Source organism: Anopheles ziemanni, chromosome X, assembly GCF_943734765.1.
Source record: "Anopheles ziemanni chromosome X, idAnoZiCoDA_A2_x.2, whole genome shotgun sequence".
NCBI classification, from domain to species: Eukaryota; Metazoa; Arthropoda; class Insecta; order Diptera; family Culicidae; genus Anopheles; species Anopheles ziemanni.
The window spans coordinates 3,665,468-3,692,568 of NC_080707.1; the positions used below are offsets into that span (position 1 = coordinate 3,665,468).

The 27,101-nt window shown below is 46.4% G+C and overlaps 4 protein-coding genes across 4 annotated transcripts; 3 read left to right on the forward strand and 1 right to left on the reverse strand.

The window, feature by feature from the left end:
- Positions 1-318: 318 nt before the first annotated feature.
- On the forward strand, positions 319-8,890 carry LOC131290930 (TWiK family of potassium channels protein 7). The gene is made up of 7 exons (XM_058320118.1): positions 319-525; positions 7,353-7,523; positions 7,614-7,737; positions 7,904-8,068; positions 8,145-8,342; positions 8,404-8,519; positions 8,592-8,890. The coding sequence occupies exons 1-7, from the start codon at positions 319-321 to the stop codon at positions 8,862-8,864; spliced, it is 1,254 nt and encodes a 417-aa protein (XP_058176101.1). The 3' UTR covers positions 8,865-8,890.
- A 6,543-nt stretch (positions 8,891-15,433) lies between these two features.
- LOC131291409 (cytochrome P450 4g15) lies at positions 15,434-20,934 on the forward strand. Its single transcript, XM_058320617.1, has 5 exons — positions 15,434-15,653; positions 16,630-16,827; positions 17,500-17,682; positions 19,628-20,545; positions 20,629-20,934. Exons 1-5 carry the CDS (start codon positions 15,434-15,436, stop codon positions 20,805-20,807), a joined length of 1,698 nt encoding a protein of 565 aa, XP_058176600.1. The 3' UTR covers positions 20,808-20,934.
- A 1,793-nt stretch (positions 20,935-22,727) lies between these two features.
- Positions 22,728-24,140, reverse strand: LOC131290823 (ubiquitin-like modifier-activating enzyme 5). The gene is made up of 2 exons (XM_058320004.1): positions 23,834-24,140; positions 22,728-23,757 (listed from the first exon to the last, which is right to left on the reverse strand). Exons 1-2 carry the CDS (start codon positions 24,030-24,032, stop codon positions 22,781-22,783), a joined length of 1,176 nt encoding a protein of 391 aa, XP_058175987.1. The 5' UTR covers positions 24,033-24,140; the 3' UTR covers positions 22,728-22,780.
- A 537-nt stretch (positions 24,141-24,677) lies between these two features.
- LOC131290824 (probable glucosamine 6-phosphate N-acetyltransferase) lies at positions 24,678-26,640 on the forward strand. Its single transcript, XM_058320005.1, has 4 exons — positions 24,678-25,072; positions 25,457-25,667; positions 25,753-25,942; positions 26,008-26,640. The coding sequence occupies exons 1-4, from the start codon at positions 25,052-25,054 to the stop codon at positions 26,219-26,221; spliced, it is 636 nt and encodes a 211-aa protein (XP_058175988.1). The 5' UTR covers positions 24,678-25,051; the 3' UTR covers positions 26,222-26,640.
- Positions 26,641-27,101: the final 461 nt, after the last annotated feature.

The following is a 27,101-nucleotide window of genomic DNA, read 5'->3' on the forward strand; positions in this document are numbered from 1 at the left end:
TTCGGGCCCCGCCGCTTGCACGGAACGGTTTTTCGGCAGAACCGGCTGAACCGATCGTTCCCTGCGCTCGGTGGCCACATTACTGTTCGACCGTCTCGCCGATGCGGACCGGGTTGTTATTTTTGGGTTTCACTCGTCACATTTCGGCGAGCGGAAAATGGTTCACATCGCCTGCCGGAAGCATCTTGCCTAACTTCGTGGTGCAGTGAAACGTGCGGTATATTTAGGAGAAGACAAAACCGATATCTTATTAGTGCTGCCTAATAGTGCCATTAATTACAACTACCGCGGGTGTGCGCGCGTGTGCGTGTGTACAGAATGGCCAGTCCGCAAAAATCGCCGAACGATCGGGTGAACAGCGACCTGCTGGAGCACTTCCAGAAAATCGACGTGAAGCGGGTGAAGGAGCCGGAAACGTTCACTGATCGCGTCGCCAACTTCTGCAACCGGTGGCACATCAAGAAGGTGCTGTCGCACCTCGGCCTGCTGGTGTCACTAGCCGCCTACTGCGGTGTCGGAGGATACGTAAGTTTAAGCCGGGGCGCAATCAACACGCATCAATCAATCAATCTCTCCGATTGGCATCCCGTGCCAGAAGCAGGAACCAGAACAGCAAAACAAAGCTCGGTTTTGGCCCCTTCCTAAAATGACGCAGTTGTAAGCAATGCTCGATTCAACTTGGTCTTCGTTTCATCCTTTGAAACTCGCTCGAAGTTTATCAGGATTACAATTTTTGAGGACTTTCAGTACAGCTGAAACTACGCAACCGTTGAACACAATGACCTCCGTTAGGTTGTGCCTATAATTGGTGTTATTTCAGCCAATCGCCAATATTACAATGCTATATCAATCAACTTGATCGTAGTGATGTAATTATAATAAGCGTGCCTGACACACAGACTACGCCTAGCGGGATGGACCAAACTGCAACCAACACCACAGCTCATCCGTCGTAGGTAGTGAACAAATGACTGACGTTGGGCTGCTCCACCGTACACACTGTGGTTCACCTGCATCACATCGCCCCGCTTCCAGTCCCGGCCGGGGAACGGGGAGCGTTTATATTTGCCTTTTCTTCTCACGAGAATGACAAACCGCGCCGGAACGCGGTCATAAGATCAAGATTATCTTTTTAACGCCGGTCATAACCCGTAATGGATGGCTATAAAACCGCAAATGTCGAATGGTAAAAAGGATGCGAATAGATTAGTGATGGTTCACTTTTCCAAAATGGAGACAAGGTCGATCATCCATGGTTTGTGTGTCTGTGTTGTTTTTGGTGCATCTTTGTCACAACATAGTATCAAATTTCATCCAAAAACTATTTTTCAAACATGTGGGTTATTATTTACTTACTAGTGTAGTGCAAACTTTTGATAATATTGATGTTGAAAAAAGGGTTAAACAATGAATGACTCGATCTTTCCTCTTTTACACCGGGCCGACGAGGTGAGGAAGAGGCAAACACACAAAACGATAGTCAAAAGATATTCTAAACCGCAGATGGTTACCGATCTTCAAAACGAATCTCCAAAATGACTTGATGTTGCTTTTAATTTAAGGAAAAACCAAACGATTCTCACAACATTCATCGGTATTTTATCTCAAATCCTAAGGTAAACGTCATTCCACTGGATCGAAATGAACATCTTTTGCTCGTTTACTTGCGTGATTTTGATTGATGACCCCTTTTGGTTTCGATACGGTAAACTCGGGGAGGTCATTCGGTCTTGGCTTCGGTAAGCCGTCATCCGTCATATTTGTCGATTATCAGTCATGCTTCGTCCTGTTTAAGGGCACATCGTGATACTTCACACACAGTTTTTCTCACCTTGAATTCCTTGCCATATTGTAAATACTCCATAATTTAAGAATTTGCATTAATCTCGACGCCTTCGCCGAAAAGAACAAATGATATCAGGAATTAATTATAATGAATGAACCAAATGTACACACACAGTGTCATATGTAGAAATTGTAGAAACTGTAGCGCATCTACTCCGACTCGATGCAAAAGAAGATGTAGGAGATTATATTGGCCACGGTGGAAGTTGCGCGCGCAAAGTGGAGCTATTAGTGGACGGTCCTGGTGGCCTTCACCTTCTCCCTCGTAAAGGAGTCGAAGTTAGGGGAGAAAATTACCCAAAGCGTGTGTGTGTGTGTAATGGAGAACCTTCTCTACGGCCATCTCTAGCTATCGTGGACGTGTCGGCCGAGTTCCGCGTTGCACAACTCGGATGGACTCCTTCCGTGACACATCCGAAATCGAGCGTGACACGAACATAGTGCGTCCATGTTTTACAACGAACACGAAACGGCGTGCGCGTGTATGGACACGGGACCTCGAGATGGACTAAAAATAGTACCGATTCCGATTAGTCGCCCGGCTTAGCATCCCGCTAGTCTCGTTCCCGTCGGTTGGTTGCACACCAGCCCCCTCCCCGGTATTCCACACCCTCCCACCCGGGCAGCTGTTCCAATTGTTTCTCCAATGCTCTAACCGCTCGCATTGGCAAGCATCTCTCCCCGGCCCGTTGCGGAACTAGCAGCGATTTTTAGGCTACCATTCATCCGGATGCCAGCGGAACGATGACACGAAACCGGGTGCATGGTGTCCTACGGGGGTTCCATTTTGCATAATTTCAAGACATTCTTGCCTCCATTTGCGACTGATTGTTGTTGTTTGTTTGTGGCGAATTGAGCGCTCGACAAAACGACGACGACGACGACGGCGACGAGGGCGGCGAGCAGCCAAAAGATGGCGACGCTCGGTGGAATTGTTTTTGTAATCAGACGAGTTGAACCGAACCGAACCGACCGCGTTCACAACCGTTCGCTGCACGGCGGGACGCAGAAGGGATAAAAGTCGGAAGTAAAATAAATAATCGACAAGGCGTTGGAGTTGAACGGAACAGAACGGAATTAAGAAGCAATCGGGGTGTGGAACGTCGAATCCCGTGTATAACCTACTGGGCGGCTCCATCGGCCAAAAATATGCGCGCACTATTAATTAATTACCCCTATTTGAATTCTAGTGTTAAGCTTCACATTGGTTTTACTCCTATCATCTTGGCGCACGATTATTACATGTTATTGTTGTCATTTGCTTTGCTTTTTCCTGATAATTTTATGACGCCGTGTTTTCACACATCTTTTGCTTATAAATGTGACAGTTCACTGCGTTTATGTTAAGTCTTGAACAATAAACTAACAACAATATCCTTGAACTGTACACTAGTGGAAGTGTTTAGTGTTCAAAGCTTATGACATATGTCCTTTGGTAGTGAAAATGTTCCTCCCAACCGTCCCACTGTGCAATGTCCGGACGAGCCACCCCGCACCTCGGTGCCCTCGTACCCACCCGTCGAGGGATTTAAGGGGATAAACTGATAACTTATGACGCAGTCGCTTGGTTTCGCCGACGCACACATGCTTCGGTCGGGGCCGGACTCCGGGAGGGTTGGAACTCCAGAGAAGTGGCAATCAAGGAAAGTAAAGCTAACAATCGGTGGTGTTGCGAACTGCGGGCGTGTGGGGGGAATGAATGTCGAGATGAGCCGGTTCTCTTACATGACCATCACAAATCATTCCGGTTGAACAGTCGGCCGTTCTCTCTCTTCCTTTCGCTTTCTTTTTTCTTTAATTTGTCTATATTTTTTTTTTATTCTATTCTCCACACCATCCTCTCTATCTGGGTTCAAAGGAGCATGCATTTAGTTTTGGGGGAATCATGGTTTTCACAAGACTACACCAGGATGCTGCGAGAAGGTGCTCATAGTGCTAAAAGTCCTGCCCCCTCTTATAGTGACCTAGAAAAGGTCAGACCAAGTAGAGAAAAGTGAGGAAAAGTGTCCGGAAGGTGCATCAACACTTTGGAGACAGCATTCAACAAACAAACCAACATGAATAAGCACACGATACACATGTAAATGTAAAATGAAAAGTGTAAATCACAGAGTAAAAGTAAACAAAACATTGAAAAAAACGAGGAAAAATGACCCACCGTGTCGAGGATTTTTTGTAACTCGGAATATGGCCGTAAGGAAAAAGGATGGCAAACAAGCGATAGCTGGGAAAACAATTCCCTTGCCAGCGACATCCCTTTTTCCTCGCCGCATGATGCTTTTCCAACAAGCCAAGCAAAACAAAAAACAGTCAGGACATACCGGAAAACGCCGGAAACCGGTACACAGCCACTTAGTGAAGCGGGCAGGCGAAAAAGAAGCGATAAATTGAGTGATTTGTTTGCGATACCATTAGGAAAGGATGTTGGCAACAGCGACACTTTCCACTTCCTCTTACGTTTACGATAACGGCCGTCCGAAGGGCTGGAAGCACGCCCCACATGTGATGCATTAACGGAGCCTTCAGCCCAAGACATTCCGGCTTGCCGGTGCAGGTTGAAACATGTGTGATTGTTTGCTGCTGGCAAACGGCGGAGACTTCGAGGCGGAGAACAACAGGTCATAATTCATCGGCTTTACGAGGCTGCTTGTTAACGGCCGTTCGACACTATTACCACCCGAATGTCGCATCACACTGGATGGGTGATTTTTCCCACAACGAGGGGGTGGGTCCAGCCAACACTGATTTTCTTTTTTCAAAGTATAATATTTCGATCCATTTTGACCCCAATCAATTCGAAAAAAAAGTGTGATGGTTTGTTCACTAGGGTTAGTGTGGGACCTTTGCCTCATGCATGTCACTTTGGCCCACTAGAAAGGAGTTCAATTCGAATAAAAATGTGCCATAACCTTTTTTATAGTGTTAACATCGACTTATTCTTGTTAAATATCAAATTTGAGAGCGATTGTATCAATGTTTTTCGATTTCAGATTGCTTAATTCAGAGTGATTACATTCCGATAATTAAGTTTTAATATCTGATTGCAAAAACCAAAAACACAAAACATCCTTAAAACATGCAAATTATGCGAAAGGAAATGTAAGTTACCTATCAAATTATATTGTTGATGAATTTATTTGTTTTTGATTGTTTGAATAATGTAATAGTTAATATAAGAGATGTAACAAAGTGTAGAATTTATTCCTATTGAAAAGCATGGAGACTATATGCTAAAAACCTCGAACGAAATTGATTTGGGGGATTGAATTGGGTTTTATTTAAAGCTGTAATCTATTTTGCAACTGTCAGGACGTGCTTTCTGACGTGCTTCGAGTCATAGGCCAATGCTCTTTTCGGCATAGCAACGAGAAGTTTTGGGAGATTTGTAAAAGAGGTTCAACACGTCGCCGTAAGCTGTACTTAGAGAGCAATATTCACAACGCTCCAAGTGCATCTTCAACCCGTTTGGCCAACGTGAAGTGGACAAGAACAACAAACAGAGCGGCAGGGAAATTTTGACGTCTGCCAGAAGCGAAGTAGTCTGCTTTGCTGCTACGCAATCGGCCCACCAAAATCATCAAATAGCGCCGCCCTCCGACTTGTTTTTGTGTATTTAACCGTTTTTTGTTCCATCTCTGTGCCGCCAATTTGTAATCAGCGGGTACGGGTGGGGGAGCGGAGGGGGCAAGATGTTTTTCCTTCCGTTACTGTTGCTTATTTTCATTGTGAGGTTATGGGGCGGGGGGAAGCACATTTCTTTCACCAAATTCGAGCAAATCCTCACGTCAGCTTAGCGGATGGTTTGCAGATGGTAAAGGCACACCGGCTCTGGTTAATATGTGCGAAGCTGGAGTTAATATGTGCATCACATCACAGCGTTCTAACCTTCGTTTGGTTTCATTACTTTAAAGTTTTCCTTCGACCGAGGCGGATTAAGAATGCTAGAGGCCCCAAGCAGTTAAATGTTGAAGACCCCGAAAAATGTACATTAAGATCAACGTTCAACTTGATATTTAACAAGAACATTGATAAGAACAAATAAACACAAAGAAAGGTTACTTGCAATAACTAGAAGAGTACTTAGGCACAGCTTAGGGGGAAAATATCTTTTTCTTGCTGCCCAATCAAGCAGCACAAAAGTGTTGTACCTTATGAATCTTTAGGCGAGATTCATTCAGATTGGTTCATGAATCTTTTGCGATTCGAATCGTAGAAAACTTTAATGAGTCTTTCATGAATTTCCCACGAATCTTCATGCTTTTTTCATTGGCGTGGGTTAAGCGGACGAACAGGAAAACAAGAGTGTCTTCTTCGAGTTTTTGGGGCCTTACTTTTCTGTTCTTTTAGCATTTATGAGTTGTTGATATTCATTTATCCCTCGTTAAAAGATTCATGGATCTCAAAAACAATGCAAAGAGTCATTCAAATTCACTGTTGTGAATGTTCACAGTCCCGTTTTCAAGCATCTTTTTTTATGGACAACAACTATCGTTCACTCTGTTTTTTTCCCTGATGTAGAAACGTCAAATCATATAATTTATGAATCGTCCGTCCTACAGTTTAGTTCTTGGTAGTAGAAATTGCAATAGTTAGATGTTTCAATGCGATAAAATGTCGCAGATCTCAGAATGGTGAAATGTTTCTGCTGCATTTTCATTGCGAGACAGCCCCGGACAGGTACCAACTGCAATCTCGCAGCCAATCGAGCAACAGGTTAGCCTTCGCTCGCGCCGAGGAACCTGAAACGCAGTAAAAGCGCGCTCGTTCCTGGAAGACGCGTGAGATGGCAGATCCGGGGGGTGGGGGGAGGGAACGGTGCCCGTAGCGAAGCAAATCAACGTGAACCCGAGGTGCGATGCATTTGCTTATGGAAATCGGTATCGGTGTACGCCAAACGGGCTTGAATTCCAGCGGAACCGATCGATCGCTAAATGCTAATAGGATGGAATTAGAAATCGATCAACCGCCAGTTCTGCTCGGTAAAAGGAAGAGGGGAGGGGAAGGACGGTGCGGTTGGCGAATGAAATGTAGACTCATTTCGTGGCCTCTTGTGGCTAAGGTACACTCGAATCAAGTTCAATGCTATTCGGCAACCCTTGCGTTTCGGAAAGTGCGCACAACGACAATGCACGTCAAACACACTAAAACCACATTGTTGACGAGCGACGCGGCTTTTCGGGCCCAACGGTGGGGTCACCGGCGGGTCGCATCCGGTTGTTGCTAATGTCGGCGAGTGCGAAAAACATCCCCGGAACCGTGTCCGCTGTATTCACCGCTTTCCCTCCCACTCTCTACGATGACGCACGTGTACTGAGAGGGGTGGTGGGGGGGGGGGGGGGGAGGTTGTTTTTCTGCAACCCTGCAATGGCCATGTGACAGGTCTGAGAGGTCAAAGTTTGTTTGCACGTGGAGAGACCCCTACCTACGCCGGTTGCATCTCCATAATACGCCGGAGTGTTGCCTACTTCACGCTGACTCTTCACTTTCGACACTTCCGGATATTGCAGATATTTCGAGAGTTCGAAAAGCCGGCCGAGGTGGCGCGAACGCAGGATCTCCGGAAGCTGTTGATCGAGCAGCGCCAGGAGTTTATCAACTCAACCACGCTTTATGTGAGCAACACGGTCGTGGACAACCTGGATCTGCTGCTAGCGCGCAAGCTAGAGCAGTATGAAAAGGTACGTGTACTTCTCGGACATCTGAGAACCCGCGCCAGAATTTGGATCCAGCCAGAAGTTCTCAATCTGCATGCTTTTCCCCCTTCTCAGGTGGTGCAGGACGCAGCACAGGGAGGCATCACGATCAATGCCACTCAGAACTTCCCGGTATCGGTAGAAAAGTGGAGTCTACTGCAAGCCGTATTCTTCGCCTCTACCGTAATAACAACCATCGGTAAGTATATTAAGTACAAGTTTCAAGCAGCTTAAGAGAGTTCATTCTCGTAGACTTGACGTAGTAGGGACAAGAATATAAGTGCCTTAGCTCCACTGCTTCTAATTATGTGTCGAAACTTTATTCCTCCCGCCGCCTGAACTCCTGAACCTCCAACGCACCGTAGGTTATGGCAACATAGTCCCAGTCACGCTCGGTGGCAGGGTGTTCTGTATGCTGTTCGCCCTGATCGGGATCCCATTCACGCTAACCGTGATTGCCGACTGGGGTCGACTGTTTGCGAGTGCCGTCTCAACGCTGGCGAAAAACGTTCCGGTCCTTCCGCTGGCAAGTATGTATATAGACAGATTTATTCGGATTTAGTTCCTGTAAATCGCGCTGTTTCTGTTTTCCAACCTATCGAAAAGGGTTCTGCCCTGATGTCGGCATTAAGATGACGGACAAAAAGAGGCTGTACGCTGTCGGTGCGGTTTGCTTTCTCGGCGTGTACCTGGCGGCCGGTACCGGGCTGTTGCTGCTGTGGGAGGAGGACTGGAGCTTCTTCGATGGTTACTACTTCTGCTTCATCACGATGACGACGATCGGCTTCGGCGATCTGGTGCCAAGTAAACGATCCCTTTTACCGTATCGCCATAGCGTTTAACCGACCGGTGTATGCCATTGCAGGTAAACCGAACTATATGCTCCTGTGCACGTTGTACATTCTGGTGGGCTTGGCGCTGACCAGTACGATCATCGAGCTGGTACGAAGACAGTACGCCCAGAGCTGGCAAAAGCTGCAGGTGTGTTTGCTCGCGTGGAGGATGTTACAGTCTAAGTGCTACAATGGTATACCTCCATTTTGCTTCATATAGGCACTCTCAGGGCCGTTGGCCGATACGCTGCGCCGTTTGGGTGAGTCCGCTGGAACCGGCATCGATGTGACCGCCCTGCACAACGACCTACGGCGCGTGCTCACCGTCGTCTCCATGCCCCGACGCCACGGCAACAAGAAGGCTCAGGCGAAGGAGATGGCGGCGCTGGAGGCGATCACCAACGCGATCCTGCAGGACATCAAGGAAAAGCAGGACAACCAGGAGGGCCCAGCCAAGATGGTGCAGATCGTCATCTACGAATCGTCCGTCTGAGCGCCGTGCCGGTTCTGCTGCAACCATCGCCGTGCCCCCTCCCTGTATGTTCTACACTCCCATCCTTGCTAGTTGTCCGTTACCGCTATATCGCTGTCCAGATCTGCCGTCCGTGTTGATTTCGTTTTATCTAACAGCCCTTGCACAGTCCAGATTGTACTAGAGCGCGGTGCGGCGCAGGTGTTGTGCCCATCGGACACGACCGACTGCAACGATGAGTTGCTGCAAGCCGTCGACCCCTCCCCCTTGCGATTGGAGTCATAATTGCCGTACCCTTGCGTGCACCAACCAACCCCTTACGGAACTGCGCAACCGGACCAGGCCTGACGCAAACGCGAACACGTACGCAAATTAAAATCGGTCGTTTGGGTCGGTCGTTTACCGCCTCGAACCTCGAGCAGACGAAATACGATATTCGAACGGGGGAGAAAACGTTCATTAAGCGTTCAGTCAACCAGAAGCGAAAAGTATCACTCCGAATCGATGACCAATATATAAAGATTGCCTGCAACACAGCGGCAGTGATAGCACACTGAGGTATTCTACATACATAATTCGATTGCCCGATGCCTAATCCACACTGTACATCGGAAGGGATCGGCTCTTCCCTTCCATATAATACGGATGCCAACTAGAACTCTTACGATTTAACAACGCAACAACTTTATTCAGTACAAATAAATTAAATGTTTCTAAATTATATCCATTTTGTTGTTGTTTTTTTTTAACACATCAATAGAAATGAAAGGGAAATAAAATAAGGTAACGTGAGGCAATATGGTGCGTTGAATGCAAAAATAAAGCAGTGGAGCATTAAGCCCAATCAAAACGAAGTAAAAGCTCTCAAATTGTTACTAAAACCAATATTTTTAAAGAGAATAACATGCGCCATTGAAAGTTGTGGGGCGAAATGGCACATCTTAAGAGGGACAGAAAGCACTCCGTCAATAAACATTTCACACATTAGTATCTAACATTTTAAAACAGCCATTTGCAAAAAAATATTTAATGTTCTTTCCAAAAGTACATGCAAATTCATTTCTGTTGCAAGGAATTTTTCACATCACATTTTTTTTAATTGAAACATCGAAAATCGAAAATAATTTGTAAGCTACGGAGTCAACATTCTAACAAACTCCGAGTATATTTCCCTCGGATGAGAATGTTTCAGTTGTCGTCACCACAACAATAATGCAAGTAACCTGAATCCGATCTTTTCAGTATTGGTTGGATAACACATTGCGGTACTGGATGAATCTCTTGACCGCAATATCTCATATCAACACTCGTAATACCGCAATCTACGGCAGGGGTAACATCCATGATTTCAGATTTCAATTGTTGTGCCGTGTTTACTCGGTTCAATGAAAATGAACCGGCGTGTGTAAATGCACGAATTGCAACCATTTTTACAAAACTTCGCCTAAAACATTCTTGTGCTTTTCATCCCACCAATGCATCTTGCCCCACTTTCCCCTAATAAGGCACGTCATCTGCTGGAGATTTTTGCACCAACATTTGTTTCCATTCCTGGGAGGATCACCAACGTTGGCAGAATCATCACTCAACGTTGTGAACAAAAAAGATAAAACAAGGATTCCAACCAAACGGAGCAGTTGCTTTTTACACACTTCACAAACAGAACAAATGGAAATTTTTCTAAAAACGGCCAACCGTGCGAGAGTAGTCGAACGCTGGAAGCAAGTGCGGCTCTGCACTGGCGGTGGTCGTAAATGGCGTTCCTTTCTCAATCTCTCGATTAGTGTCCCACTCCGTTTCGACACTAGATCAAAACACCCTTCACTCCGTGCCCACTTTCTCTCGCCGCTCCATCTATTCGCAGCACCCTTTGACCGCCGTTCCGCCGACCCGAATCCATCTGTTCTGTTTCGATCGAATTCACTTCCACTAGTTCACGTACTATTGCACATTTCGGACAGTTGAATGGACGCGCGCGGGGGAACCGGGTCACCAAAGGCGAACGCGCGAAGCCGTGTCCGAAGGACCAAACGAAAGCGAGACAGAGGAGAGGATCAGTGCGTCGTTGAGAGTGAAAACGCACCAGCATCTGTGGCCCTTTGTCGCCGGTACCAACAAACACCCTGGCCCGTGCCCACGGTCCACTGCCCCGCTTCCCGCGAGCGTGTGTGTGAGTTGAGAAATTGAGCGAAAGCAATTGCATCAGGCGAAGGGATTGGCGGATTGGCAAGAAGGGGCGGCTACTGATGCAACGGAGCACGGATTCGCCGAGATGCAATTTGCCGCTAAAAACCGGCTTCCCCGGCTTGGACCGTAGCGCACCGGTTCACCCTCTCGCACCCCGCACCCGCCGCACGATGTCGAGCGATGTCGTGAAGCCCGAACTCGGCCACCCCGATCGGGCGGTGGAAATTTTGCAAAAAGAAAAGCGCCACCGCACAAGCTGCGCCGTGTCGTCGTCGCCGGGTTCGGACCGGTTCGTGACGCAGACCAGACCCCGGGGTCCGGCTGCAGCAGCCTCTCGCTCAGCGAGAGGGCGGTGTTGGTACTTTTCCACGGTGCGGATCCCGGGGAGCAGAAAAGTTTCCAACCCCGATCCCAAACATGGGGTCAGTAGTACGTAAATGACGTACCAGTTCTGATGAAACACCGAGAGCGGAAGCCTGCCCTAGAAGTGATCTCATGGAGTTTGTGCCTATACGACGAGAACGCACTGTACCTCTGTATGTCTCGAAAATGTTATTTAGAGTGGACTTTTTCTCTCTCCTCCTAGTACTTCATTAGCGAGGAAATGAATCATATCAGGACACAGGACAAAAACAACAACAATCCAACATTGACCTACAATCCATCGAACCTACAGCATCAAGTACTTTTTCCTCCAATATGTACCTCAACACGTAAAAGAGTGAAACCACACATATGTTATATTGGATGGAACATTGATGATCTCAAGATGTCTAACCTTGGTTTGAGTTCTCAAATGGTTTATAAAGTCGAAGAGCTTGCTTACTAAAGTCAGAGGCGGATCAATCTATTCCGGGACCACAAGAGGTGGGACAATCGGGGCGCTCCAGACATTTCCATTATCCTAAATGTGCCTACACTAAAGGCCAAAGACTTATAGGTAGATCTGCCTCTGATTAAAGTGAAGCTAGAGTGGTACAACAGTGGAGAATGCGATAGAGAAGGTTTCTAAGACAAACATTTGCGGTTGTCCGGAAGATTGTCCATTCGTTGAGCATCATTAGCATGGAAAACAAATAAAATCAAAACATGAAACCGAAGAGTATTTATAAACGCCCAAAATGAGTGCTTCGCAGGACCAGTACACAATAGTCCATTTTTGACACACAGACCTTGTTCGATGATGTGCAAAACGTGTCCCACGAAACCGGCACGACGCTGCCGAGTCACGGTTTTTGGGCCCCGGTGCAGGTTGTGTTAGAGATTTGTTTTCGGGTACAAGGGATCGGGGTACAACCGATCGTCAGTCACGCACGCACGCTGGACGTGGCAAATGATGTGAGACAGAAAGCAACACTATTCCAGCAAATTATGCAAATTAATAGCTCCACTGTCGGGGTGGGGAGCTCCTGACACCTGCCCGGGCCCGGGTGACACTGGTGGAAAATGCGAAAAGAACATTTAGCTCACCCAACGAACATCGTCGCATCAGGTTCAGGGAGGATAGGACGGGAAAAACCAATCTCATTCGGGCCCTGGAACCATCTGCCGTCGCCGCGTGCGCAACTCCGTGGCGTGCAATGGTTTCCGCACGCCCTCGGGGACGGATAATACACGTACTGTATCTCTCCCATTCCCGATGGCATGCTCGGAATGGCTAAACCGAGCGACAGGTTACAGGATCGCCGTACCGCTAGCAGCATCGGGGTGCTTGAAGCGTTACGCACGCAAAACATTATGCGAACCGGCAAGCTGTGACATCATTTCACTGCGGTGTGTTTGATAAAAATGAAAGTTTCTTCAGAGTTCAAATCTTCGCTTTACAATAGTGATTAAATGAAAGAATAATGTTGTGTTGCAGCGCAATGCAAACGACGAATCCGAAAAGTAATAAATGCATTAAACATTTGAGTAATTATTATCAATGTTTTTATATTCATAGCGGCAGCCCATTTTAAATTACTGTGTTTGATTCGGAAATGGCGTGACAATTTCAATTTATCTCTTTTCGAAATACGTTCCTCACGAAGCGCAAACTGGGAAACATGTTGGCGCAAACAGTTTTGCGCCGCACAACTTGTCAACAAATTTAAGCAATATTATGCAGCTTCTTGTATATTTTGTTCTGTCCATTTAGCTGTCGAATCTTCCGCTATATTTGTAATGCAAATAACGTAAGCAAACCACTAATTACACGCACCGCATCTTTGAGGTGTTTTTTTTGCGAAAGCTTTCTTTTTACACCTGGAGGCATTGAGCTAGACTTCATAGTGCAAATATCAGCTTTGCTACCATTCTTTGTACGATTTGTGTGAACGTTGCTTAGTTTACAGGAAGCGCAAAGCGATTTAGAATGCACTTTCATTTGGACTGACTCACGAATAGTAACGTCTACACGAAACGAAGAAAAGTGTAAAAAGGAAAAAGAAGCAGAGAAGTAATGTGTTGAAGTAATGAGTAATGAAATTTTATGTTAGGAACTGAAACTCCTTGTTAGGAGTGCAGGTATTTTGCAAACCGTGTTTATCATGCTTAGTCTACACGAAGCGCAAAGCAACCTTTGCAAACGGTAAAATGCTGTGAGTTAGCGGTAAAATGCTGTCAGATGGGCAGTCAACTGTCAGAATGTGCGCAAATGTGTTTTTCGGTCGGCGAGTGAAAAATAGCTTTGCAAAAATTTGCGCACCTGGTATAGAGTGCCGGTGGATGGAAAATAGTTGTTTGTGATGATGTACAGTGGTTGTTGATAAGATTTCGGTGTGTACAATACCTCTGTGCTGTTTTTTTACAGTTAAACAATCAAATCAACATTGAATGCGCTTACATCTGCATCGGCTCACGAATAGGAACGTCTACACGAAGCGAAAAAAAGTGGCAGCAAAATTGACATTTGCGCGTGTATTTTCAGAGTTTTGCGCCTCGTGTAAACTAAGCATCACGGAAAAAAAGACATTTGCGCGGATTTTGACAGTTAGACAGCATTCTGTCTTTTTTGCAAAAGTTGTTTTGCGCTTCATGTACACCTAGGCGTTCTAGACTGTGTGTTGTTGGTACAGGTTTGGTGCATTGCTTTTGGATTGGGAATGTGGTTTTGAACTATTATATCATACACCAGCGGTGAGATGATGAGAGCTGACGTCTGATATTATGTCCCTTTAGCTTAAACACAGGTTCTAATCAAAGCAGATCGCTGTGACAGATCCGCGTATAGCGGCCGGCTCGGGCACAGGCAGCCGGGCACAAAAAACCCTGAAAACTGCATAATCAATTATCGCCACAATCAGTCAATGAGGAGGAAGAGGAACTGACCGCCCCATATCGTCGCTGCTCCGGCCGCACGGCGCTCGGACTGTGACCTTACGGCCACATGCCAGGCCGCGGTGCGGATTTGAGGTCAATCGGTGCACCGCCAAGCGTTGCAGTGGCAGGCTTGGAGGGGGGATGGGGCGAGGGATCTGGATTAGGTTGCAGGTAGGGTCCGGTCGCCTGAATTTGCGTTAGTACGCGCGTACGCGACGTCCCGTGGAACGAGCTGGCCGCTCGCGCGCGCCCGTGTGTGTGTGTGCGTGTGTGGTTCTTCGTCCGCGCACCACTTGCTCGTGACGATCAACCGACCCGATCGAACCGAGGCGGCTCGGCGTTTGTGTGTGTGTGTGTGTGTGTGTGTGTGTGTGTGCGTACGCGACCCGCGGTCGCGGTTTCCGACACCATCTGAGTCCCTCCTCCGAGCACGTTTTTCGTCTGGAGGCAGGCAAATTATGCCCGCTATAAAAACAAATTTGAAAGACCATCCGTCAGTCAGTTGCAGTGGTCCGAGCGTAGCAGCAACAGCTTAGTAGCACATCCGCTGCCATCCGCACGAGTTGGCCTAACACTCCGCTGGAGTCTGACTAGAACACTTGTCCTTTTGCCTGCTGCCTCAGTTGACGCACCCGTCAGCTCGATCGATCGATCGGAATCGAACCGATTGTATCGGGCGGCAATAGAAACGTAGCGTTTGCGGCCAACCCAACCACGATCAAGCCGCTAGTAGACAGGGCAGGCCACTTCCAGGGTTTGCAGCTGGGAGTTTGGTGTCACTAATCGCACCGGGCGATAAGTAGCGACACCATTTTGGCAGGGAGTTGTGATGTGTTGGACACTCTTGTGAGCGTGTGTCTATCTGTGTGCGTGTGTGTTGTTTGTGACTCGGTGTGTTGTGCGCCGGTGTTGTTGGGTAAAGGACCTCCAAAAAAAAAAAAACAGTCGCTCAGTTCCGGGACACCGTGTGGATACGTAGTTCGTGAGCGCACGCGTTGAGGCCGCGAAACTCCGCCAAAAACAAACAGAAAAACGAAACCCCCATAACTAGTACTAGTATCCTCGATCAAACCCAGCACATCCCAAACAGGCAGCAACCAGAAATGTCGGCCACGATAGCCCAGGCGGATAGCCTCAATGGCAACGCCAACATCATCTCACCGATCAATATGTTCTACTTTCTGCTCGCGCCCGCACTGCTCCTGTGGTTCGTGTACTGGCGCCTGTCACGCCGTCACATGCTCGAGCTAGCCGAAAGGATACCCGGCCCCAAAGGACTACCACTGATCGGGAACGCGCTCGATCTGGTGGGCAGCTCACACTGTAAGTACCAGGTACCAGGATTTTGGTGATCTCTGGTATCACCGTCTTGCCACAGTGTATCCGGTTCGGGGTGCAGTATTACGGAACGAAAGCCAAATTCTGAACAAATGCTCACCAACTCCAAAGACTTCAAAAACTCGCACCTCCTTTTCTCAAAGCGCATGGTCAATTTCCGGCGGCAGCGGCTATACGTCACTTGCAATGGCCGGCGTAGCGTATAAATGGCATAAATTGATGAGAGCAAGCGGAGGGGGGAGGGAGGTACTCTGAGACACACTCGAGAACCTAATTGACAGCTTCTTGGGCTGCTTCCCCGCCGTGGTAATCTTTATTCTTTGCTCTGCAACTCTTAGTATTGGCTCCAACCCGGTTCTGTGGGGCGTTGCTTTTGCTTTTTTCTTTTATTTTTCTTTTTTTTATGTTGAATTCCAACGGAAGCGTTAGTACAGCATCGTTCGTTATATCCACTAACACCAATCAGCTCTAATCAGAGCGCGCGGGTGATTGACCCAGCATGGATCAGTTGAAAGGAAAGGAGCTGGAATGTAGTCAAAACCAGCGTGTGCGTGAGTGTGATAACGCACGGGAAGGAGTGGCTGGGCAAAGAAGGTGCAGGGAAAGGAAAACCAAAGAGAGAGACAGAGCGAGAAACAGGGAAAGAATCAGAATAGCAAGCGAAGGGATAAAGAGAACCCGAGATGATGTTTCATCTAATCAGGATGATATCAGACACTTTTGGATTGAACATTCTGGAACTACCGCTGGTTCCATGTTGAGCAACTGCAGATCATTATATCCATCAAGTAGTGTACAGCTTGACCTAGATTGTATGTGCTTTGAACAGGCTATCATCCCGTCGTAAGCTTCGCTCCTTAGATTAGACACCAAGGTTCGACCGTGCCTTTGCTTACGAATATCTCTATACTGATCGTCGATGGTTTGGCGTTGTCCAATTATCTCCTTTCCCTTTCGGCAGCCGTGTTCCGCACGATCATCGAGAAGGGCAAGGACTACAACGAAGTCATCAAGATCTGGATTGGACCGAAGCTGATCGTCTTCCTGGTGGATCCGCGCGACGTCGAGCTACTACTCAGCAGCCACGTCTTCATCGACAAATCGCCCGAGTATCGCTTCTTCAAGCCATGGCTGGGCAACGGACTGCTCATCAGCACCGGTACGTACCCTCGGAGCCGCGGACGCCCGGCTCGCCCGCTGTCCGTGCGCGCCGTGATACTCCGTACGCAGCGCGGGCCACGAACGGCGCGCGAGCCACTTTGCGCTGCCCACGAAAGGCGAAAAACCAATTGACTCGAACCGCGGCGGCACGATTTGCATACATTTGCCTGTGCCGAGCACTTGGGCAGAGACGGTCCCACTTGTGTGCGACCTCGCGTCGCGTGTTCCAAAACCCCCGGCCCGGAGGACCGGAAGCGGTCATTATCGCCATTCCGGTCACCGGTGCCGAATCCATCGAAATCCCGGAACGGAACGGCATGACCGCTAGTGCGTCAGCGTCGTGTACCGCGTAGTCGCAATGGTTACGGCGTAAGCTGTACAGGACCAACACGCGAAAATTAACATCAAGACATGCACGTTGGGGACCGCCCATGTTCCATAGCTATTCTGCGACATTTTAGGCCGACTCATCCACTCAGCTTTCGACAGTTCGATACGCGAGCCTTCCACTGACCATACTTGGATGCCCCAGAACGCCAGAGAGTTGAGATCGGAGATTAAAATGGCAATTACTGCTTCCGCCGTCAACCTCGGCGGGTATTTTTATCCTTATTTCAATTGTTCTTTCTCCCTGCCCCTTCTCGCTGGTTTCTTCCGACCCTCCCGCTAGGACACAAATGGCGCCAGCACCGTAAGCTGATCGCGCCCACCTTCCATCTGAACGTGCTGAAGAGCTTCATCGATCTGTTCAACGAAAACTCGCGCCTGGTGGTGGAGAAGATGCACAAGGAAAATGGCAAGCCGTTCGACTGTCACGACTACATGAGCGAGTGCACGGTGGAGATTCTGCTAGGTAAGTAAGGCAGGTGCTAGTAGTGACCTCCGTAGAGTCATTATCAGCACATTCGCCAGGACAACTTCTAAGTGGTCTTAAGAGTTTTGTCGCTCGATCGAACGTCGAAATAGATAAGTCAAGTCACGGTTCGGAGAATGGTGACACACCGTCCGTCCGATGGGAAGGGGTTAGAAGTAGCTTAGAGCGCCGATTGCGCCATCGTGCGACGGTGGTCGCCCGATCGCTAACGAGATCGCGGGCAAAGTTGCATAAGGAAATTCGCTATATGGTCATGCAGCCAAGCCATACGGTACGGTAAGGGGAAAATTGCAGATGAACTGAAGCGGACAGCGAGGTAACTTGAACCTGCACTGGACCAACGAGTTGGATTCCGCAATCCGTGTTCCAGGGCCGCCCTTCTCCTCCCTCCACCTATCGCAAGAAGCCTACGGGTGTGCTGTTAGCCATTTTCCTCCTGGCCGTGCGGTGAAGCTGTCCGCGTTCGCCCGCAAACCAGTTTTCCACTTTTCACTCTGTCAACCGCAGGCCCTCGGCATGCAATCGGCTCCTGCTGCAGAATTGCACTCTTTCCTATCTCCCATCCGTTCGGCGCTTCCAGCCCTTGTCTTGACGTTAGATGCAAGAAGGGCATCGACATCGCAGGCGTCGGGTGAAACACTTTCCATCGTTGCGCCAGGTGTTGTGGGTCCAGCCACTCAAGCCGTTACGCAATCGCTGGCGGCCATTACTCGATTTCAACACCGACCGCCGGACTATGCTTAGAGACAATATTCTACCACTCTCGGTGGCACGAGAGAAGCAGGGAAAGTTTCAATCTTTGTGCACAACCTTTCGGAGGACCTGTCCCTCGTAATCGGCGCGTGTATGTGCAATTTCCAACCATTTGCAATTCCCCCCGGGACCGTACGGTGTATGGAAATGAAAGAGCGCCAGCGGTGCATATCATCATCGGGATAGAATGTAGCAGCCGGCTCGGTTGGATTGGTTTGATTTGTAGCTCATGTGACGCACTAAGCGTCAGCAGCGGGAAACCACACGCTCGCCTAGTCCCCCCTGGTCCCGAGGTGAACCTGATCCTGACATGCTAGTCGCAGCTAAAGCATTCTAGAAACCCGAACCCGGCTTCGACTTCCTGCTCGCATAGTCATCACCGGTGAATCGTTAAATTTTAATTCAATTTGCAAATCACTCGCCGTCCGACCGTCCGGCGCACTATTGCCCCGATTAACCCGCCCTGGTATGCGTGGTCTCGACCCTCCTTCTTCAAGCCGTAGCTGTTTTATTTGTTTTCTTTTTTAACTGCTCAATCACGGTCGGCCCGAGGGGTCCGAAGCGAGCGGCCATTATGGCGAAGCGCGTGTTGTTTAATTTCATTGCCGGTAGAACTGCTTTACAAATGGCTCCTGTCTTTATCGCATTTGTCGTCTTGTTGACATTTAGCACAGGTAGCAAACCAAAGTAGTTATCCTTTACTCCATTGAGGAATATGTGAGTGAAAAAGTTAAAAATTTAGAATTTGTAAAACATGAGTTAATATTTGAAGTTGCCCTAAGCAAGAACAACCTTGCCCTGTAATATGTCGCATACTAAATGGTTATACAAAACAACCTAATTAGTTCCCAATTCCAAACGAACACTCCAAGCTAGAAGTCATGAGTTCGAATCTTGAGTCTGGTACATCCCCATCCCCGTAATTACGATCGGCTGACCAATGATTTTTAAATAACTCTACGTAGAGACAATAAATCTTTCCAAAGGACGATGTAGTACCACTGAAGAAATAATTCGTTTATCCAGTATTTAGAATTTAACAAATTCTATAGCTCAATACGACGTTGAAAAGCACAGCAAACACTTAACTCTGCTACTCATTTGATCAATTGCTCCTGCGAAATCAACTAATCAATGTTATTGTTTCAACTCAACCACCACAACCTAAAAGAGACCGCCATGGGTGTGTCGAAGAAGACACAAGATCAGTCCGGATACGACTACGCAATGGCAGTGATGAAGATGTGCGACATTCTGCACCTGCGCCATCGCAAGATGTGGCTCTACCCGGACCTGTTCTTTAACCTGACGCAGTACGCCAAGAAGCAGGTGAAGCTTCTCGACACCATCCACAGCCTCACGAAGAAGGTCATCCGCAACAAGAAGGCAGCGTTCGACAAGGGAACGCGTGGCTCGCTGGCGATCACGTCGATCAAGACGTCCGAGCTGGAGAAGCCGAAGGGCGACGCAGCCAAGACCAGCACGGTCGAGGGTCTCTCGTTCGGCCAGTCCGCCAACCTGAAGGACGACCTGGACGTGGACGAGAACGATATTGGCGAGAAGAAGCGCCTCGCGTTTTTGGACCTCCTGCTGGAGAGCGCAGAGAACGGGGCACTGATCTCAGACGAGGAAATCAAGAACCAGGTTGACACGATCATGTTCGAGGGACACGACACGACGGCCGCCGGCAGCAGCTTCTTCCTCTCCATGATGGGTGTGCACCAGCACATCCAGGACAAGGTGATCCAGGAGCTGGACGACATTTTCGGCGACTCGGACCGGCCGGCCACTTTCCAGGATACGCTCGAGATGAAGTACCTGGAGCGCTGCCTGATGGAGACGCTGCGCATGTACCCGCCGGTGCCGATCATCGCCCGGTCGCTGAAGCAGGACCTCAAGCTAGCGTCCAGCGATCTGGTCGTCCCGGCCGGAGCAACCATCACCGTGGCCACCTTCAAGCTGCACCGCCTGGAATCGATCTACCCGAACCCAGACGTCTTCGACCCGGACAACTTCCTACCCGAAAAGCAGGCAAACCGGCACTACTACGCGTTCGTTCCGTTCTCCGCCGGACCGAGAAGTTGCGTCGGTAAGCAAACCCCTCCGCCTACCGGATGTAGATACCCGGGACGATCGCCATTCATCTATTTACTATTTACGCCATTATTTCAGGACGCAAGTACGCAATGTTGAAGCTGAAAATCATTCTCTCGACCATCCTGCGAAACTTCCGTGTCCACTCCGACCTGAAAGAGGAAGACTTCAAGCTACAGGCTGACATCATCCTGAAGCGAGAGGAAGGCTTCCAGATTCGTCTCGAGCCGCGCAAGCGCAAGGCGAAGGCACTTTAGATTCTAGCAAGCGTGCGTTGCGACCCGCGTGTTTGTTTTCTATACCCTTTCCTTTTTTTTTCTACACCGCATACCATATGAACCGGCTTTACTCTGCCGGCGACAAAAGGTATAGGCAAACAACACGCATCCGCTGACGAAATGACAAATTTATCATTCTTTTTGCAACTGGGATTACATTCGGAGAAATAAAACTTAAAACAACTATTAATCATAACGGGTAAAGTTACTGGCGTATTATTGCAAATGTGAGAAAAATTGCAGGTCTATCAACCATACCATAATTGGCATCAAATATACCATTGCAAGGCCCCCCCACCAATCGTTTTCGCATAAATTTACATACAGAGGAAGTGCATATTACTGTTTGGAAATTAAATAATCGATGTTATACATAAAAAAAACTACTCATTGTGGATAATGAAAAATAAAGAAGATTTTCAAACAAAAATAATATTATACCCAGGTGTGCTGGTCGAAGTGGGTTTCATAGATAGTTTTTCTGATATAAAACTTCTCAAATTTCTCTTTATAATAACTGGCCGACCCTTAGAGTGAAATAAAGAGGGTCAATTACTCTGAGACAATTGTGGAGCTCAGAACGAAATCTAGCGACTTTTTTTCAATTTAAATATTAAGTATTCCGGTATTAAAAAAAACCGCTTATAATTTGAAAACTACAAACTTTATGTTTGACTTCTCTGAAAAATTTCTTATTCTAGTGTTGATTTGTTTATGCTGATTTGGCATTCCACCCTCTACCGCGAATCGTGTCTACAGTTTATAGTATAATGATATACAAAAAGGATTATTTTCTTTAATATACTAGCACAGCGAACCTCCAAAAGGCTGTTAAAAAGGTTGAGAAAAATATGTATTTTTCGGATTCGGCTTTGTACAAATATGTGAAAGACTAGCGAAATTGTATAAGCAAAGAATATAATAACCTATTTTATTTTAATACAATAAGGCAGCAATATTCATAAATGATTATGTACTCAAAATCAAGAGGCATTATTTTCTCCAAAACAAACATTTAAAAAAATTGTAAAGTCAAACATAAGTTCTGTATATACAAATAGCACAAGATAACCATCGTACTAGAGTTATAACGGCCTACATGGTAGATTATACGGATGAAAGAAGAGTGGAAATAAGCCACTGAAAGTAAAATGCGCATGTTTTTGAATGTCCGGCGTCACACTCTAACTTCTTCGTGGCGTAGCGACCGTTTGGTCATGCCTGCCCCGTTGAGGGCTTACGAGAATTTTTACCCTATGTGTAAGTCACGCTCTAACGTTTGCATTAAAAAAATAGACAAATTTTAACCACCTTTCATGCAAAAACGGAAAACGCAAGCAACTTTCTTACTTGTTTGCTTTCTTATCGCCGATGAAAATTTGTCCCTTTTTTTTATGCATACGTTATATTGATATTCTTCTGTTCGTGAAGTAATGGTTAACATTGATTACGGAATACTTATTAAATGTCTTTATCCGTGGTGCTTCTGTGCTAAACGCCATAGATGGCAAACACGTACGCCTCGTCTAGTTTCTATAGAGTCACCCGCATTTTGCTACAATTTATCGGGTATACTTTTTTCCATGAATATAAAAAAATAGTATATTGTTCAATTACTTTTTAATGCTAGAATATTTGGTTTGGCATACCACTAACAATCTAAATTTCTGTAAATAAAATATTGGATCATATGGGAATGTCCATACCGACGGACCCATATTTCACCCATAATTTTCTTCATTATCAACTTTAACTTTACCTTGTTTTTACTTCGTTCGTAATAACTTATGGGCTCTAAAGCCACAGAACAGTGAAAATATAACTTGATTGTTTCAAACATCTATAAAATCATTGTATACTAGTGGAAGTGTCCTTGTGATACTTAATTCTATAGATACTAGACGAAGTATACGAACCACAAAAGCGAAAACAGATTGATTTTAGGAAAGAATTCAAATTTTTGACATCTGTGCCATTAATTGATCGAGACTTACATCGTCGGTAGTTGATTGTTGAGATGCATCGTCAGCAACCACTGGTGCGTCATAGGCTAATTTTAAACCTCCCGTAAGGTCAATCGACCTGTTCGATGGCTGAGAATCTCTAGCCGGAGCCGCCTCGTCTTCTGCCACTAGCTCGATACCGTAAACATTGTCCTCGTGCAGAACTGCTTCTGTATCGGAAGCTACCTGCGTTTCCGCTTCGCGTGCTGGTTTTGCCTGATGTTCTTGTTGTCGCTGCACGCAAAAGCGGTCATCACACGTTGGATTCGGTTTAAGGCTCATTTTTGGAAAGAAGTCGATCATCGCATTGTAGCCAAGATAGTCGGACACGTCCCCGAAGTGAAGCAGATACTTCAAGGTGTTCTGCACCAGCATCCCAGCAACAATACCCATCGTTGTAGGCAAACTAGCCGCACACACACCTTCACGTTTGAGCGTTTTTTCGTCTATATTCTCGGCTACCACCAACGGTGGGGCGCAGGCAAAACAGGCTGTTTCACCCGGGCGTATGAACTGTATGTGCCCCGAGACGGCATTCTCCGAGACACCGGATTCGAACCAATGTAAGGATAGTTCGTTACACGCTGTGTTTATCGCCATTCGTGCTTCGAAATTATCTACACAACTTAGCACCAAGTCGACCGGTTTGCCCTGCTCTACGCCGCCGTGTAAGATTGCTTCAAGGAATTGATCGAAGTTATCCACCGTGGTAATGTTATAGTTGTGCGTCTGTATAGCCACGTCGGGGTTAATGAAATTGAGCGTGTTGGCCGCTGCTTCCACCTTCGACAAGCCAGCCTGATCAGGCGTGAAAAAGAGACGATTCATGTTCGCTAGCTCCACCTTATCATAATCGAAGAGAAGCAACTTTCCGATGCCGCAACGGGTTAGCATGTCGGCCGTGACACTTCCCACTCCTCCCACACCTGTAAAAAGTACGGAGGATGAATATTGTACTAATTAGGATTGCGGGTACTCCTAAACCATCGTATCTTTGCCTACCAACAACAGCCACACTTTTTTGACGAATCTGTTCATATTCCTTAACGATTCCCATACGCTGTAAGGCCATCAGCCGACTGTACGGATTCGTATCGACCACTTCAGAGGACATTTTTTCAATGCGATCCCTTCCGACTTTCGATCCCCTTTCACTTCCGTGAGAATCACTTTGACCAAGTTTGTTGTTTACCTGATCCATTATGATTATTTACTGCGTAACCTAACAAACCGTTTCAGCTAACAACTAAAGGATGTTTCAGTTAAAAACCTTAAAGAATAATCAACAAAAAAACTGTACACTATCGACTGTGCTATGCAAGTAACAGCTGTCGTGGCTCGCTACGTATTGACAATTCGAAAGCGATCGAGTGACGTGGGAAGCTTTGAGGCAAGGGCAGTGTTGCCAGAAAAACTTCTGTTATTCTCCGGCTACACAAAATCGTTTAAAGTGCTGTCAAATACACTTTCCCTACAATTATTTTCTATTTTCAAGGCTTATATTTCTCATACATTTTAACACAGTTTTTGCAACGTTGATGTTTGTTACAAGGAGAGGTTTGAGGTAAAATCGCAAATGACTCCCCAAGACGTCAGTCGTGGCTACACTTGTTGAGTGTTGTGTGCTAATGATAATAGTTTTGCTCTGATGTATTATTTGAGAAAGTGAAAGTTACATGAGTTTGTATAAAATGTTGGCGTGGTAGATTTTAGAATTTAAAAAACCAAACACATAAAATTGTAACTGTCATCCGCAGAGCCACTGGTATAACCATAGTGTGCTTGTACCAGAATGGTGGCTTTGGGCAGCCTAAAGATAACGTCGTCGTCGTAGTTGAAGTTCCGGGGTAAACAAAGGCAGTTCACGCTCGGTGCCGTTCAGCGGCGTGACGGGCACCCGTCGGAAGAACGTTTTGCCAGCTTGTACGTTGTGCCGCAAAGAGAAAGTTGTTTAGCAACTGCTTTTCGCTTCCTAATTTTGCGTTAAAAAACTGTTCCACGCTGGCAGCGTATGAGGTGTAAAACGACATTCCTTGCGGAGCAGCCAGGTATTTCGTGTTGAACTAGTTTGTTTTCCCCAAGAAAATGTACTAAATTAATCAGCCTAGCCAAGTGGCACTGTTCGATTATCGTTTTCATACAATACTTTTTAGTTTAAAGAATAAGTACTTCAGCAGAATTGCGAAAACTAGCGTGTGCATCACACCGAACAATCCAGCTATGGGGGGCCATAGGTACGAGGTAGGTATTGCTCAAGCAGAACCGCTGTCTTGATCTACGTGGCACACATGGCCACGCATATATAATAAAAACAAATATTGCACCTTTGTTGTTAACACAATTTCCGTCTTAAAATTGCCCGTGACATTGGCGAGTGGCAGAAATGCTTCAAGGTCATTAAAATGATAGTATAGTTCACGCGTGACAAACTACTCGAAGGTCCACGTGAGCCGCATATGAACACCATCCCAATCATCATCTCATCCTAAGCAAATACTCCTTAGAAACAATGTATTACTTATTTTGCATACCTAATCTAATCAATACTTTTTTATCTTTCTCGGTTATCATCACTTCAAACATGAATGGCAACATCAAATCAATGCTGATTTATGGCTTATGCAGGAGGAACTGTCCCTTTACGATCCTTCGCTACTATTGGGTTTGGATTTTTTCCGCTCGCCTGCCGGCTTCAACCCACGCATATCGGCAGCCGTGCCGGGAGAAACATGGCTGAAAGTCAGACCACTCCAAACCGGTGACTATAATCGGGGATTTCTCCAAATTTTGTCGCAACTTACTAAAGTTGGCGATGTATCGCTAACGCAGTTTTTAAGTAAGTAGCGGTTCAACTTTCTTATTGACTAAATGATCTAATTTGACCAGCTTTTTTTTTAATAATACGTTCAATCAACCCACAGATCGCTTTGCACAAATGCGAGCAAGCGGTGATTACTATGTGACGGTCATAGTGGACACCAGGCACGATAAAATTATCGGCAGTGCAACACTGGTACTTGAACGTAAGTTTATTCACGGATGTGGTACTAGAGGCCGCCTGGAGGATGTGGTCGTTGACGATACGTATCGCGGGAAGCAGCTCGGTAAACTGTACGTGCAGCTACACCAAACCGAAGTGGCAAAGTAACTAACCATTTTCATCTTCCTCATTGCAGTATTGTCGTCACCGTAACCCTCCTAGCCGAACAGTTGGGTTGCTATAAAATGTCCCTGGATTGCAAAGATAAGTTGATTCCTTTCTACAAATCGATTGGATACGCACTGGAACCGGGCAATGCAAATACGATGAACATACGTTATGAAAACGGCACGATCAGTGCCAATCGTACCGGGGCTAACTGCAAGCCGGACGATACGGAACCATCCTGACAATTAGCCACCAGTGCTGCTACTACTAGTAAATCCAAGCTATAGACTTGCACCTAGCGTACGTTGAAAAGAAGCATTTCACATGTGATTCTGTCGCTTGCGTTTGTTTCTTTCCGTAGCCCGCAATTTGCCTAGCTTACCCACGCAAAATTATGTTGAAGCTTTTATTTTGCAATTGGATTTACTATGTCTTATCGGGGGAGCCTGGTGTTGCTTGACTTCGAATGTACGTGTGAAATTCAATTTCTTTCATACTTTCGATGACGTGCAACATATGCCCCCGTAGCAGCATCTGGTACATAATCGGATTTTTTTAAAATTGTTTATTATTTTACTTAATGTATGTATGATTTAATTATGCAATTCTTTTCATTTCATTTTAATTGGTGGTTGTGGTTATTTTATAGAGCAATGGGAAATAAAAACAGAATGACAGTATCATATTAGCCTGAAATTATTGAAAAAAGTACTTCAACTAATAGAACAGTTTTAAAGCATTTCAGCAATCATCTTTGAGTATGGTATTACCTTTTTACCAAACTATTGTCTCATTTATTGGCTCATATTGGGTATTGGACTTTTAAAATGGGTTGCTTGCTCTTTGATTTTACAATAGATCAAACGGCATGGGTGTTTAATAGCTAATTTGATATACTTAGATGAAAGTCAATTAATTGAATTAAATAATAATAACTTTTTTACAGTAGCAATTTATGTGAAACAATAAACCGCTGTTTTAAACCGAACCTAATTTGACGTTGCCAGTATATGCTGTTTACATATTTCATTTGTACCGAAGTTTAGTCATGATTTTATTTTCGAATCTTTTGAAATCCACGACTAACTCACGTTTGAAAGTAGCAATATTCTCAATTAATTA

Bases quoted from the DNA above. Each gene is read 5' to 3' on its own strand.
- LOC131290930 (XM_058320118.1), top strand. From the start codon at position 319: ATGGCCAGTCCGCAAAAATCGCCGAACGATCGGGTGAACAGCGACCTG. The intron at 7,524-7,613 runs GTACGTGTACTT...CCCCCTTCTCAG, and splicing joins AGCTAGAGCAGTATGAAAAG to GTGGTGCAGGACGCAGCACA. The intron at 8,520-8,591 runs GTGTGTTTGCTC...TGCTTCATATAG, and splicing joins AGAGCTGGCAAAAGCTGCAG to GCACTCTCAGGGCCGTTGGC.
- LOC131291409 (XM_058320617.1), top strand. From the start codon at position 15,434: ATGTCGGCCACGATAGCCCAGGCGGATAGCCTCAATGGCAACGCCAAC. The intron at 15,654-16,629 runs GTAAGTACCAGG...CCCTTTCGGCAG, and splicing joins TCTGGTGGGCAGCTCACACT to CCGTGTTCCGCACGATCATC. The intron at 20,546-20,628 runs GTAAGCAAACCC...CCATTATTTCAG, and splicing joins CGGACCGAGAAGTTGCGTCG to GACGCAAGTACGCAATGTTG.
- LOC131290823 (XM_058320004.1), bottom strand. From the start codon at position 24,032: ATGGATCAGGTAAACAACAAACTTGGTCAAAGTGATTCTCACGGAAGT. The intron at 23,758-23,833 runs GTAGGCAAAGAT...TACTTTTTACAG, and splicing joins AAAAAGTGTGGCTGTTGTTG to GTGTGGGAGGAGTGGGAAGT.
- LOC131290824 (XM_058320005.1), top strand. From the start codon at position 25,052: ATGGGGGGCCATAGGTACGAG. The intron at 25,073-25,456 runs GTAGGTATTGCT...TGGCTTATGCAG, and splicing joins TGGGGGGCCATAGGTACGAG to GAGGAACTGTCCCTTTACGA. The intron at 25,943-26,007 runs GTACGTGCAGCT...TCCTCATTGCAG, and splicing joins GGGAAGCAGCTCGGTAAACT to TATTGTCGTCACCGTAACCC.